Source organism: Spodoptera frugiperda, chromosome 30, assembly GCF_023101765.2.
Source record: "Spodoptera frugiperda isolate SF20-4 chromosome 30, AGI-APGP_CSIRO_Sfru_2.0, whole genome shotgun sequence".
NCBI classification, from domain to species: Eukaryota; Metazoa; Arthropoda; class Insecta; order Lepidoptera; family Noctuidae; genus Spodoptera; species Spodoptera frugiperda.
This window is the reverse complement of record NC_064241.1, coordinates 2,795,508-2,809,868: the sequence shown is the minus strand read 5'-3', so window position 1 is coordinate 2,809,868 and position 14,361 is coordinate 2,795,508. Positions and strand designations below refer to the sequence as shown.

General features: G+C 35.1%; 1 protein-coding gene across 1 annotated transcript; it reads left to right on the top strand.

Annotated features, from left to right (window-relative positions):
- Positions 1-5,182: 5,182 nt before the first annotated feature.
- Positions 5,183-13,965, top strand: LOC118269863 (uncharacterized). Its single transcript, XM_050706902.1, has 14 exons — positions 5,183-5,404; positions 5,484-5,541; positions 6,117-6,258; positions 6,760-7,000; positions 7,815-7,979; positions 8,349-8,494; positions 8,910-9,124; positions 9,438-9,517; positions 10,250-10,473; positions 11,073-11,295; positions 11,697-11,820; positions 12,626-12,770; positions 13,166-13,302; positions 13,816-13,965. Exons 1-14 carry the CDS (start codon positions 5,279-5,281, stop codon positions 13,926-13,928), a joined length of 2,139 nt encoding a protein of 712 aa, XP_050562859.1. The 5' UTR covers positions 5,183-5,278; the 3' UTR covers positions 13,929-13,965.
- Positions 13,966-14,361: the final 396 nt, after the last annotated feature.

Genomic DNA, 14,361 nt, shown 5'->3' with positions numbered 1-14,361 from the left:
GGTTGTGTGCGTCAAGGGTTTACCGGGGCTCCGGCTCGAAAAGCAGGAGTAGGAACGGGGTGGGTTTTAGTCAGTAAGAGTCTGATGCTCCCTCTTGCCTCGCCCAAGGCAGGAGAAATAATTGGATGATATTCCTCCTTTAAAAAATTATTTGAATCGTTAAAGGTTTAGAATCAGATTTTTATGAGGTAACACTGGGAACCATGTCTTAAAGGATAAGGTGCATAAAGAATGAGAGGACATACTGAGTAGCAGCGCGACAGTCGCTTCTCTGTTCATGAATATGAGCTCTAGCATGACTTAAAAACTAGTCTAGTTCCACCTCGAACAGTTACATGAGTAATCCGACAAACATAATAATAAATCTATATCTATATCTATTAGACAACTTTATACGGATGAACCACATAATCAACCTAATAATACTACACAGAATTAATTTCAAAAGCAATACACTGAAACCTTTCCAAAAACCCACTTTTATCTTACACGTAACCAAAGAAAATTGACGATATTTTCCTATTAGCAGAAGGTATAAAGAGCCACCCAATTCTACCTGGCAATCGTAACAGTCTGAACTCAATAAAAACTCGTATTCTTCTAATCAGAGTAAAAGGATTCACTTTCGATTAGGTACTTCTCAAGAGTACCTACTCCTCAACAGTATTGTATTTGTATAATCAAATGTACCACAATCAAAAGGTCAAGTTATTTGTTAAGATTTGCATGATAATGGTTAAATGTTATGTGTATGCTAATTTTTGGGGTTGAAAAAATCTATTTATTTTCTACTGTAGGTAGGTGTATAGGTGAAATTATTTTGTGTAAATTGGTAAAGCACTTTCTGGTTTTAACCGTCTTTTGGGGGTTAGGAATTTAAGGGTTGTAGGAAGAATTGGAGTTTAGAAAGATTTCCTTAAGTATTATAATTCTAAACCAAAATATGCGATATTATGTCGCCTTACAAAAGACTGTGAGTTTTTCCTATAAAGGTATCGATGTCGATGTCCCTATCATATAATATTCTTGGTTTAAATACTTTTTGAGTCAGTTTAAAAACTTACAAGATAGATTAACTCTCCCAAAAACCATTAAATTCCTAACCCCCAAAAGGCCGGCAAAGCACTTGTAACGCTTCTGGTGTTTCAGGTGTTCATGGGCGGCGGCGATTGCTTACTGTCAAGTGATCTGTCTGCTTGTTTACCGGCTTATTCCATAAAACATAATTCTCAATCTATCTAGATATATTCTTCGTTTTGTTCCTGGGATCCATTTTTAGATAAGGTATGTAAGAATTTAATATCATTAAGCATCCCTGCACCACGAGTACCTCATTAGTAGAACAGAACCCACGTAATGTGGTTAGATACTGAGAATGTAATATGAAAGTACATGCCTCGCTGATTGCTCATAGCAGCGTGTATAAAATAATTAGAAATCGTTAATTAGTGATATCTATCTGACATTTATTAGTAATCTAATATTGATATTGAAATGTTAAATTAGTATCTAAACTAGTCATTGTGAAAATACCTCCTGTATACTAATGAGCTGTATATCCAGGAATCAGCACTTCATTATTTATAAGACTGGTGGTTCATGGTCAAGGTAAAGTTCAGGATGTTTAACCTCTCGTATACCGTATATAAGGCAACAATAGAAAAGACATTGTGTCTCGCGTGGATCCGCGTTCCAAATACACGAAGGGTGAGAGAGCCATGCTTCAGCACGAATTTGCCGGTTAGAGTGACACCACGGCCTCACAGAAAACCGACGTGAAACAACGCTTACGTCGTGCGAGTGAGATTACAGGAAGGTTAATTACCCCCTTCCAGTCTTCCCAATCCCTGATAACCCAACAACCCTTAAATTCCTAACCTTCATAAGGACGGTAACAGCCGTATTCCGCCTAGCCCTAAAAAGCCCTAGTCTTTCTCCCCAAAAAATAGTCGCCTTTTGAAGGCTTCCCCCGTCATCAAAAAAGGTATCTCCACACAAAGTTGTCTACCAGATAAGCAAGTTCAACTGTGCTTACCCAACTTATAAGCCTTTAAACCTGTACTTGAAAATGCTAATACGGTAAAAATTAGCATCAGGTACTCATTCATTTTTATCACTCCTGGCTTTTTTATCAATGACTACACGCTATTAGTATTTTCTATATTAACATAGTTAAACCCAATGTTCCCATAAACTTAGTATTAGTAAAAATTTCATACAAATTATCAATAATTTATTGCATTATCTGTGGCAATAGTGATAAAAAAATCGGAGCTAATCCCTTGATGCGGAATTCTGTGAGGTATTACTTAAATTAGTAGTGAGACTAAAATCCCTCGATTCAGAAGTAAGTACTGATATTATAAATATGAAAGTGTGTGTGTTTGTGTCCGTTTATTTCTCCGTTTTTTCACTACAAAACAAATGTGTGTGTGTGTGTGTGTTTATTTTACCATCTTTCACGGCAAAACGAATTGGTGTTATTTTTTAAATGGTGCTGTTTGAAGGCATGTAAACTGACTTAGAAAGATTTTGCATTTTTGCCCCCTCTTACCCACCAAATCCCTAAAATGGGAGGTGGACGATGGTAAAAATCGGTATTCGGACTATTTGTGACAAATAAAAGTATCTTGTTAAACTGCGCGCTGAACGCATACTAAGCCGCGAATAAAAGCTTGTATATTTTATTATAAACACATTAACCCATTTTTTACGCGTTTTCTGCGTTTCGAGAAGCCATAAATGATCGTACGTCAGTAGTGACATTTCATATCTAAGTGGGTAGCGAACAAACAAAACTTACGATGAGGTAAATGTTACAGGGAGCATTCAAAAACACCCCCTGTCAACACCATAGAATACCTGATTAGGTATTAGAAGTTCAAACTTACGTTGGTACCTACTTATGTTTCCAAAAGAGTACCTATCTTTTGTTTTTTTAAAGTGGTTGGATTCCCCCCAACCGCTTTCGATGAGCCTGCAAAATTAGAATTAGTACATTTTTTACTCGTAACCTCATTTATTGTATTAGGCGTGCAAGTAATGATAGATAATATAATGTTTATTAATAAATAAATAAGTAAGCGATCAACACACACCATCACAAGTAAGTGCTACCTACTTGCTTGCCTGAATAGGCAAATATCTAAATAAACTTCTTGAAACTTTTGCAAACAAAATTGGGCGCTTACTCTTGAAACCAATTTCAATGCCAATGCTATTTTAATCCAACAAAATCTCAATAATTATCCAGTGTCAAAACTCAAAATTATACAACCCCAATCGTAGCTGTTAAAATAGCATTCAAAGTACGGAATATAAAACTCAATACCATTAGTTTGTTCAATATCTACGCAATACGTATGTAATAGACGCTAGTGTTACAACTCAAGAGTAGGAACATTCACAATATCAATGTCGATCGATCGGAATTGGATTCAAGAGTAAGCCCCCGTGAACACTAAAATTAGAATACCTATCAACATCAAAGTAAAATAGAATGAACCCTAAAATATATTATTACAATGTCATGCGTCGATACTCTTTCAAAGCTCACTCAAAAGGTCCTACAAAATAACTCATTCTGTGGCTAATCACCGATCTACAATGACTAATGTATCACCACTACAAACAACCATTTTAAATCTATACCTATCAGTACTTGATCGCCTATACAAGCGGCCGCAGGACAAGTTACACTATTCCAATATAACCTGAGCTCCCATTTCATAGTAACTCTTAAGGTACGCAGGTCATTTTATATTGGTGATTGTAGCATGATTTGCTGTCGTGCGCACAGGACATACTTCACATAAGTGGTTTCATTTTAAAATAGAAGTAAATTGACGATACCTCTTGAAAAGGCAACGAGTAATACTATATCTTTGAGGGCCTTTGAAAAATATCTCTGTTTAAATATTCTAATTTAAAAATAGTAAAGGTAAAGTAAGTACCTACCTATACGTTTTTCAAAACCTATGGTCTTTGAAATAGGGTAGATGACTAATTTTTATTTTAATGTCCGTATTGTAGATCATTTAAAAATATTAGACACGTATTTTTTATTTTCTTACGGAAACAAATACTTTTGAAGATATATCAATTTGAAATATCGCGTGACATCACTAGTCTAGGTACATTTTATACCTTTTCAAGAGGTATTGTCAGTATACGTAGAAATGACGTATTTGCTCCCACTCCTAAACTTTGGTTCGTTTCGTCTAAGTATTTTTATCTTATTATTTTTATATCTTAACTAATTACAAAATTACGTGTCTAATATGTCACAATTTATTCATACCCTGTCATCATCCCTATTGACTGTGAGTTACAGAGTACCTACCTACCTAATAGTACCTAGACAGGTATACCTGCTATATATGAAACAAGTAAACAATGTCTTGTTTTGATACGAATCACAATGCCAACAAAAATATCTTACCAAGAAATGGGAAATGTCAAACAATTAGACGTTATTCTTAAAAAAATAATCATAAAAATAGTGACCATATCTAAAAAATATTTGTTTGTAATGAACAAAACGTGTTACGTCAATATCAATAAATCAATCACAAAATGTCATTCAAGTCATTACTTATTTATCTTCTTATTATTATCTAACGTTTATTCAAAGATTTTCATTCATTTTGTGCTTAGATTTGTTTTTATTTTGGTAGGTACCTATTTATTGAACAAGGATGGATAGATAGGTATCTACCTAGCAATAATATGAATTCTGAAAGTCATATCAAATACAAACTTAAAATTACTTATTTCAAATAGACCAGGAAGGGACTTTTAAACGTCAAAGCAAGTATTATACCTAATAATAAAAATATCACTATGTCTATTAAAATAAAAAAGTAAGTAAGTAAGGTCGATAAATATCGACCTCCTGGAAACAAACACGAAATATTAAAACACCCGCTCCTCAATCAAAATAGCAACTATTAACGCCATCTATGTTGCCGTCCTGGAAGTTCACGAATGCACGGTTACCACCAGTTACTGTAAATGAATTGAATATTTAAGTCAAAGTATTTATTTTTATATTGTTAAATGTGTATATAAATTTCGCTATAAATGAATAAGATAAAATCAAAATTAGACGTAAACTAAAATTAAACGAATGTGAATATCTGGCAACACCAACCACCAACTGTCATTCTCACAAATGTCAAAGTCAATTAATTCCAAATTCAAATTGTAAAACGAAAACAACGGATTCTATTTCGTTTGTATTGTCCATTTATTTAATTTTACGCGTAAATAAATCAATATGGATAATATAATAAAACCTGTGATAGATAGTTATCCTAAATATTACATTGAAAAACAGAAAAGCCCAAGTTATGTGGAAATGTATACGAAAAGTAACAGAGATATCGTGCTGGTTTGTAACAAGGTAAAAATTTAATAAATAACGAAATATTTTATTTGTTGTTCCTTGAATAAAGTGGGAATTAAATGAGTTTGTATTACAGGCCAAACAACCTACGTACATATCGGATAACGCGACTAAAGACAACAGAAATGAGGCTGGTATGTAAGAAATTGAAATAATTTCTCGTTTCATTCATTTGTACAATTATTATTACGCTTTTATGTTAAACTAATTAATTTAGCTAATAAGAATGTATTATTACATTATACTCCGTAATACTCCGTACACAGTTCAAATATTTAATTATGGAATCTCAACACTCTTTTGTTTTTTCTAACACAAAACCAGGAATTAGGTAAGTAAGCTATTATTCCTATAAATAGAAATCAGCCGCTATTTTAATGTGTGTGTATGTAATAATTTATCATTCGTATTTAATCATTCACACCTAATTTACTTATATAGCACTATAGCTACTTCTGCACGGTTTCAACCGCTCTGCTCGGCTCCTCTTAGTTATAGCATGATGTTTTATAGCCTATAGCCTTCCTCGATAAATGCACTACCCAATACAAAAAGAATTATTCAATTCGGACCAGTACTTCCAAAGATTAGGGCATTCAAACAAACTCTTCAGCTTTATAAGTGTAGATTAGTATAATTCTTTGAACTATGACATAACCAGATACATTCAGTTAAAATATGTTTAATCTCTATTTATTATAATTTACAGAAGAACTAGAGCTAACAGGATCTCCGCTGAAGCTGGATCTAAGTCTGCACACAGTATTGGATGACACCATGATGACTGATGAGCCTCAATTGTGGACCAAAGAGGAAGGTACTCATGGTCCTATCAGTCTTGAGGTGGCTAGGTAAGTTATTTATTAAATTATATCTGAAAGATACTACATACTTCTGCAGTTTAACCTGCTCTGCTTAGCTCCTTTTGATCATAGTATGATGTTTTATAGCCTATATATATATGTTTTATACCTTCCACAATAAATAAACTATCCAAAACAATACTAACTTATTAAATTGGCTTGTTCTTCGTGTGCGACACGAAGAACGGCGCAGATGGTGCCCAGTAGGGCTGATGCCTGATCCAGAGCTGCTGACTACCTAGCGGGTTTACCAGGGTTCCAGCTCGAAAAGCAGGAGTAGGAACGGGGAGGTTCAGTAAGAGTAGTAGTCAGTAAGAGTCTGACACTCTCTCGCCTCACCCAACACCGCCTCGCCTAACAAATCTTGAAAAAGTAATAATTATGAATGAAATTCATACCTATCCGTTTCTAATAATTATGACACAAGTGACCTAAGGGTAGGTCATTACTCCAATATCTCTCTTAACCACTTAATAATTCTACTTCAAGACAAATATCAAACCTTTACAACAAAAACCGAGACCAAGTAACAACGGAAGATGCAGTACCTCTTTGGATATTGACCAATCCCGTTGAAGATAGTAAACCTTTGTTGGTGACTGTTCAGTCTGATAGCACTCACTTTGCAAGGGGCATGGTCACTTATGATGGTAATACGAACCAGGATGATGTTGATTTGGATGTGTTGGTCGAAGAATATGCAAAGTTAGAGGGATTGAGTGTGGACTCAGTGAGTTTTATTATGTTAATTTATGTTGTTTGATATTTACGACTTAATTGTGACTTGAAACATCTATATTATGCAATTTGTTCAATGCTTAAGTTGTTTAATCTACTTCATATGCGTGAACACTAGATAAATATTCTAGAATTATTTTATCATGCTTGATACCCCAGTTTTTCTACAACCTCTAATAAAAAAGTTAAAGAGTTTTGTCCCTAAGACAATAGGTTTAATTTCTTTTATGTGGGAGACATAACATAAATGTTTGGTAAAAAGATAACTAATGTTAAATAAATTATTATGTGTACCTCTCCTGACCTCTTTATAAATTAAAATTTATAACATTATGTAGATACTACCTTGAGAACTAATAAATAAGTTTCTATACAATGTGATAGGGGTGAGACTTCTAACCCGTTAAGGCTGAGTACTACATCTAATTTTATCGACAAAAGTCGGGTGTCGAAGGGGTCGAATCCCTTCCCCCTAAAAGTTATGGCTATTTTAATATTTTTTTTACTTTTTTTGATATCAAAGGTTGTATGCGTCGTAGAAACAAAAAAAAAAAGACAAACGGTAGCTAATAACCTTGGCTAACTAATTCATTACTTTTTTCATATGTTTGATAATGTTTTGGTGAGAAAAAAAATCATTTGTGAATTATTTTTACTGAAAAAATCACTATTTTTCAATATTTTCAATTAGGGGTTCAACCCCCCATGTTATTATTTTTTTCGATAAAATTAGACGTAGTACTCAGCCTTAACGGGCTAGAAGTCCCATCCCTATCACATTGTATAATATGTACATTATGTTTCAGATAACTACCCTAGTAGACTGCAAGTACCTGATCTCCGGCATATCATATGCTTCCTATAACACTGATGAGCTGGTCAATGCTCCTCATGGTGGTGTCACAGAGTTACGGTGTGAATGGCCTGGGAAGACACTGCATACACCTTATATCAGCTGTAAAGTCAATTTTGTAAGTATTTTTGTTTATTTGGATTATGTGTTATTGTCTAAAGCCTAATGAAACTAATGCCCTAAACTTACTAAATTCATGTTATGAAACTAACTTACTCATGAATATGGCTCAAGTTCTCATGCATGGCTCAAGTTCCTTGTCGAACAGTTACGTGAGTAAGCCGATAACTTGATCATTCATTTAGTATGTCTCACGAAAGTTATAATAAAACTGACTTGCTCAGTTGTAAGCTAAAGCTATTAATCCTGCAAACAAGCTTTATTTAGGTACAGATTGTCATAATTTGTTTATTTTCAAAATGTCATGTAGTACATTTTTAGTTTAACATATTTTTAAAATATAAATGAAATATTTTTATAATTACAGGAGCAAGAGATCATAGTTGGCCACCTCGCGAGTCCATGCAACGCCATCTGGCGGTCTGTGTGTGCACTGCACAACATGAACCAACTGCTCGTCGACATGACTGCTGCGGGTTACTCCTCTGTCAATCTGGAAACTGCTTCAATCAGGTAGGTAGTACTATTTTGTCTTACCTGTTTCAATGACAAAGTCAAATCAGTAGGTGGTCATTTTTTAAGGCATTTTTTAAGTGTTTTTGAACAATGATCTTGTAAGTATACAAAACAGTGATTCTATGATCAAATTTAAATCATAGATAAATTTTAATTTAAATCTTTCTGTGGATTCTTAATGTGCACAGTGTAGTGTAGAAACAGCTTTGAATCTATTCACATACACTATCAATAACGTATCGGTACTAAAATTCGGTACCTACACAACTTAATAAGAGATGAATCATTAATCCAACAAACCAACGTAATTTGCGAAAAAGATAATAATCAACCGATTTTTCAGGGCAAATAAAATTAGACAATAAATAGTTTTCGTACTCTCTAACTCCTATATCTCCCAAATTGCTTCCAGAAACAACATCCCAGGCGCAAGACGCCCCAACAACTCGAAACGTGTAAATGAATTACTAAACGAGACTGAAACATATGCTTATACCGCGGAATGTCCTGCTGGCGGGTGCATTTGTGTCACAGAAGACACTACAACTCTAGGACAATGTCTTAACGATATGAATACTATTGGGTCTTCTAATGACTTCACTTATAAACTCTGGGATATATTGCGAGGTAAGTTACTCGTACATAGTTAATTAAGGAGTTTGGTATATAGTGTTTTGTATATGGTAGTAGTAGCTTCATCTATTTTCAATTGGGGTGAAAATATTAATAGATTTTCTTTTAAGTATCTTTTTGTTTAAATTACTATCTGTCCGTTTCCACTCTCCTTTCTTATCAAGTCAATGTGTTGCTTTAATCTAATTACTTCATTCATTTTCTACAATTGTTAATTTTGTAAAATAAAATGATATGGAAGAACGGGGTCCCCCTTACACAGGCATGTTTTGCTTCAAAGGAGTCTTACACATTCCTTTTTTTTTAGATTGCGAAACAGCAGAGGAATTAATAACACTACTAATACAAGCTCTCAAGTTTATATCTTCAGGAAAAATAAGACCATTTGTAAGTATTAATAAATCACTTAAGTCTATATTCATCAATCTGCTAAACAATTTACTAAAAATTACGGTTTACTCACGTAAATTAATGGAAAAAACTTCTACTAGTTTCGAGCCGTAGATATACTTCATCATGAGCAGCGTGCACAGACGCGGTGACGTCGCGCAGCCTACTGGCTGAGTAAACCGTTATTTTTAGTTACTTTAGTATGTCTCACGGTAGTTATTATAAAAATACTAAACTGCTAAACAATATCGAAATCTACTGCAACCTTAATAAAGTATATTTATTTTTCCAAATCACTCACCTTTTCTTTAACAACCAATTTAAATGCACTAGTGGTCGCCTAGTGGTTGAAATTCAACCATATACGATTTAATTTACAATACCACTTAACATACGTTCAAGAATAATTTTTATTTAACTCAAACTCAAACAAACTCTTTTATAAAACTCTATTCATATGAGACGTCAATATCATCGCAATGTCTATCGATTTTGACGTTTTGTCAAATACGATCAGATACTATGCATGTGTGTGTAATGTTTTATTTATTGATTTAATGTACTTTATAAGCATTATTTTTGAAAAATATTAGCGTTCTGTACTTCTCCTACACATAAACTATAAGTGTACCAAATTTTATGTTCCTACGTCCGCGCAATTTTCGTAAAAAGCGGTCCAAAGTTTTTGCATCACGTATTAATATATAGATTTCTCTTCTTAAATAACAGATAGACGCCAACAACAAAACGTATCTATCGAAGCTAGTCCTCAAATTATCAAGAGGACACTCTCAAGCTTCCAAAGTATTGAAGAATCTTCGCTCCAGTCCACCTCAAGCTTTGTCATTGGTCGCTCAAGTCGGTACTGAGAAGACTATGTGGGAATACACGAGGGTCATGTCACTGTTGGAGCATTCCTTCTTCATTGCTGGGATCTGGAATAGTGATGCAAGGTTTGTGTTGCTTTGAGGAACATCTTAATTAAAGAATTGGTTTTGTTTTAAACTGTCATGAGAGAATTGACTACATTTTACGGATTATTAGTGTCACTATTCGACGATATTACTTAACTAGGTTCAAGTCACGTTGGAGGCCCATAATCTTCTCCTCGGGGATCACGATCCGAGGCCGATATCTCATGTGCCACATACTGCTCTACTGTATTACTTTAGTATTAGAATATCATAGGATTAAATACATTTTATAGACCGAGAAGCCAAAAGTTTACTGAATTTGGGTGATCTTATGTCTGTACCCTTAGTACGAGTTTGTTACATTTATCGAGATCGAAACGAGAGCGAAACAGAACCAACCCATTATAGCGCCGAACGAGCTCTCGCTTCTATTTCGTTAAACGTAAAATAAACTCGTACTAAGCCCTCTAAACACTTTAGTAAGTAATAATCATCAGTGTAGTAGCTATTATATGTATTAGCTAGCTATTATAGTGTATTACCTAGCTAGCTAATACACTATTGTATGTATAGATATTGGATGGGCTCTCTACTGGTCCTTTACCGAAGTCACAATTTCACATTCTTTATATTTCCAGGACACACGAATCAATAGAACAAATAAACCAAACTATACAAGACATGACAATGAGTGGGGGTGACTTCCAACTGAATCCGTTCGAGAGTTTCACCTCGGCCGAGCATTCTATTCGCTTGGACTGTGAGTCGTTCTACGAGGAAGACACACATGAACTAACTGTGGATGACTTCGCGTCCTTGAAGAAACATGGACTTGTTGCTGAGAAAAAGGATGTTAATGAGGTTAGTATTGTAATTATAATATTAATTATTGTACTAAACATTGCCGAAGGAAAGGTGTAAGGCAGAGGTGCACATTAAGGCATGTAATGCCACAGTACAATGTACACCCACTTTTCACCATTTGTGTTTTAAAGTCGCTTGTAATAGGGGGTGAGCCTGTTGCCATTTATTGGGCACAATTCCAGACTCTGCTGCTACTGAGACATTTTCGACCAACCGAAAAAAACCCGGTAATACTTTGCCCGAACCGAGAATTCAACCCGAAACCCCGTCGCATTTGCGTCCAGTCAACCAACAAGGCAGTGATATTTATATTATTATTTAGTCTAGTTTTGAGATTATTTAAATATTTACCCTAGATGAAGGCATCTTCATTAAAACCGAATTTATTATTGTTACAGGTGCCACTAATAACTGATGAAATCGACATAAGTCCGTGGAAGAATCTTCTAATGAAGTTTGCACAAGTCCATGTGTGTTTAGAACATCTGCATCGCGCCGAGAGCTGCTTGAGAGCTGATTTTGGTAAAGCTTATTTTTATTGCGCTATGCTAAAATTGTTTATTTTCCTCTCAGCTTACAACCATCAATAGAGTATCGTAAGGTTTCGTATATCATTAAATACGAACCGATTGAACGAAGACTTTTCCGTTGAAAGGGAGGATAAGGGTCTTAATCCCTATGGTTGGTAGACAGCTTTTTTGTTAAGAGGGAAAATCATCCAATGACTTCTCTCGCCTTGGGCGAGGCGAGAGGGAGTGTCAGACTCTTACTGACTAAAAACCACCCCGTTCCTACTCCTGCTTTTCGAGCCGGAGCCCCGGTAAACCAGACAGGTAGTCCGCAGCTCCGGATCAGCCATCAGCCCTACTGGGCCCCATCTGTGGTGGTCTGATGGCCCTTTAAGGCACGCGCGGAACGCGACGCGCCGCACGCACGGGTCTGGTTCTGTTCGGGCGGTGAGCTACCCTTGCTCGCCGTCCGCAGACCCGCACGCGTCATATCTCGCGACCCTATAATTCGTACACAGCTTAGGAATCGTAGTTCATCATCATCATATCAGCAACAAGACGTCCACTGCTGAACATAAGCCTTCCCCAATGACTTCCAGATAGGCTGGTTGGAAGCGACCTGCATCCAGCGGCTCCCTGCGACCTTAACCAGGTTATCTGACTACCTTGTTGGTGGACGTCCTACGCTGCGTTTGCATCGTAGTTAGGTCACTAATATTGTAAAAGCCTCCTCATCCTAAATATTGAATTGTTTAGTAATAACAAACACTATTTCGACTAGAAACAAAATCTTAATAATATTTAATTCTATATTTCAGCCAGCCTCAAACCAATAGCATCAAGATTATTAGAACACTATGTGTCAGAGAAATCGCCTATAAGAACTGTGGGGCAGTTGATGAGCGATCCCATTCAAAGAATTAGTATGCCCATTGCTAATAACATCGTGCAGGATCATTTGAAGTAAGTAAAGTCAAAATCATATCATTTATTCCAATTAAACTATAAATAGATAGGTACTTTGAAATGATAACAAATAAATAAATGAATATTCAGTCAGTCTCTCCGTCAATGAAGCTAGGTGCTCGTTCCAAAGTATAGCTTCGAATGGAGAAGATAGATAAAGAAACTCAATCAGATTATTTAAAAAAAAACCATTAAGCTAACACCCATTTTTTAATTGATAAATATATTGTTTAAAACTTCTAAAGATTCTTAAAATTTATGTCATTTTAGATAATAATCGAAAGTAGTTACATTTGTAATTATTACCTATTCGTTTGAATAACATTTTTTACGTTCATAACTTACATACCATATTTTTTTAAACTATTACCCATTGGTTTTTACTATGCTAGGAAACCGGCCTACTGGTATCGAGTTGAAATGACGAGGAAAGAAAATGCAGCCAACAAGGGCATACAAAGGGAATCTAAGATGGTATATGTGTTCTCCCAACAACCAGTCTTCCCACCGAGTGTTTGGCAGAGTATAGGTAAGCACAGTTACATAATTACAATACCTAAGTAGTGAAATAAATTATGAGTTAGTCCACGATTGCATGCTAGATCACACATCTGCAATGAATGAGACTTGAGTTACTTTGTAATGAATGCGAGCTACGCATCTTGCTCAATAGATGGCGTTAGTAAAGCGAAATTCCATTTTTGTCCGATGACGGCTAAAGTTTTTGTGTTCATTTACTAGATGGCGTCAGATATTCGTGCCCTGTTTGATAAAAATTTAAATTAAACAAAAAAAAAAGGTTTCGTAATCGTTTTTCTTTAGGTGGAAGTAATAAATATCGTGTATCGTGAAGTAGGTATATTTTTTTGGTTATTAACCGAGTTAAACTATTGTAGTTTTAAAAATTGGACTGAATAGAAAATTCTCTGTTAGATAACCAAAATCTTGTGATTTATTAGCGCCATCTAGTGAGCATAAAAATCATCGTTAATCTTCTTTAAATGCCTATCTTCTCTTATTTGATTTACTGTTTTGTTTTCAGATCCCCCTACAGAAGAAGTGGCAGAAGTAACAACACTAGGAGAAGAATTAAAGTATCACATCACTAAATACATGTTCATAAGCAACAAACTTGTAAATAAACTAGCTTTTTAATGTAATACTTTGTAAGATCATTATTATCATATTAAGGATAAATATAAAGGTATATTTTTATTTATAAACTGTTTTTCTTGACACTCCCATACACATTGTACAATACATACAACTGCACCTACTCTTGGACTGTGGGTAGTAACCACCAAACTGACTTCTCTACTGAGTAGACTAAGTAGGCAATTCTATTGAGGAGTTTGAGTAGACAGAGTAGACAGGTCTTCTGAGTAGACTGGTCTACTCAGAAGACCTGTCTACTCTGTCTGTCTGGTCTACTCAGAAGTGGCGTTGGACAGTGGGAACTCCAATCTGGTTGAATTAAAAGTCTTAGTGCTTATTGATGCCGATTGTGGTTTTACCAGCTACAGAAACGGTTTTAGTGAGGTAAGAATTTCACATTAAAAATTAGATGCCTTTTAAAGATTAAAGAAGG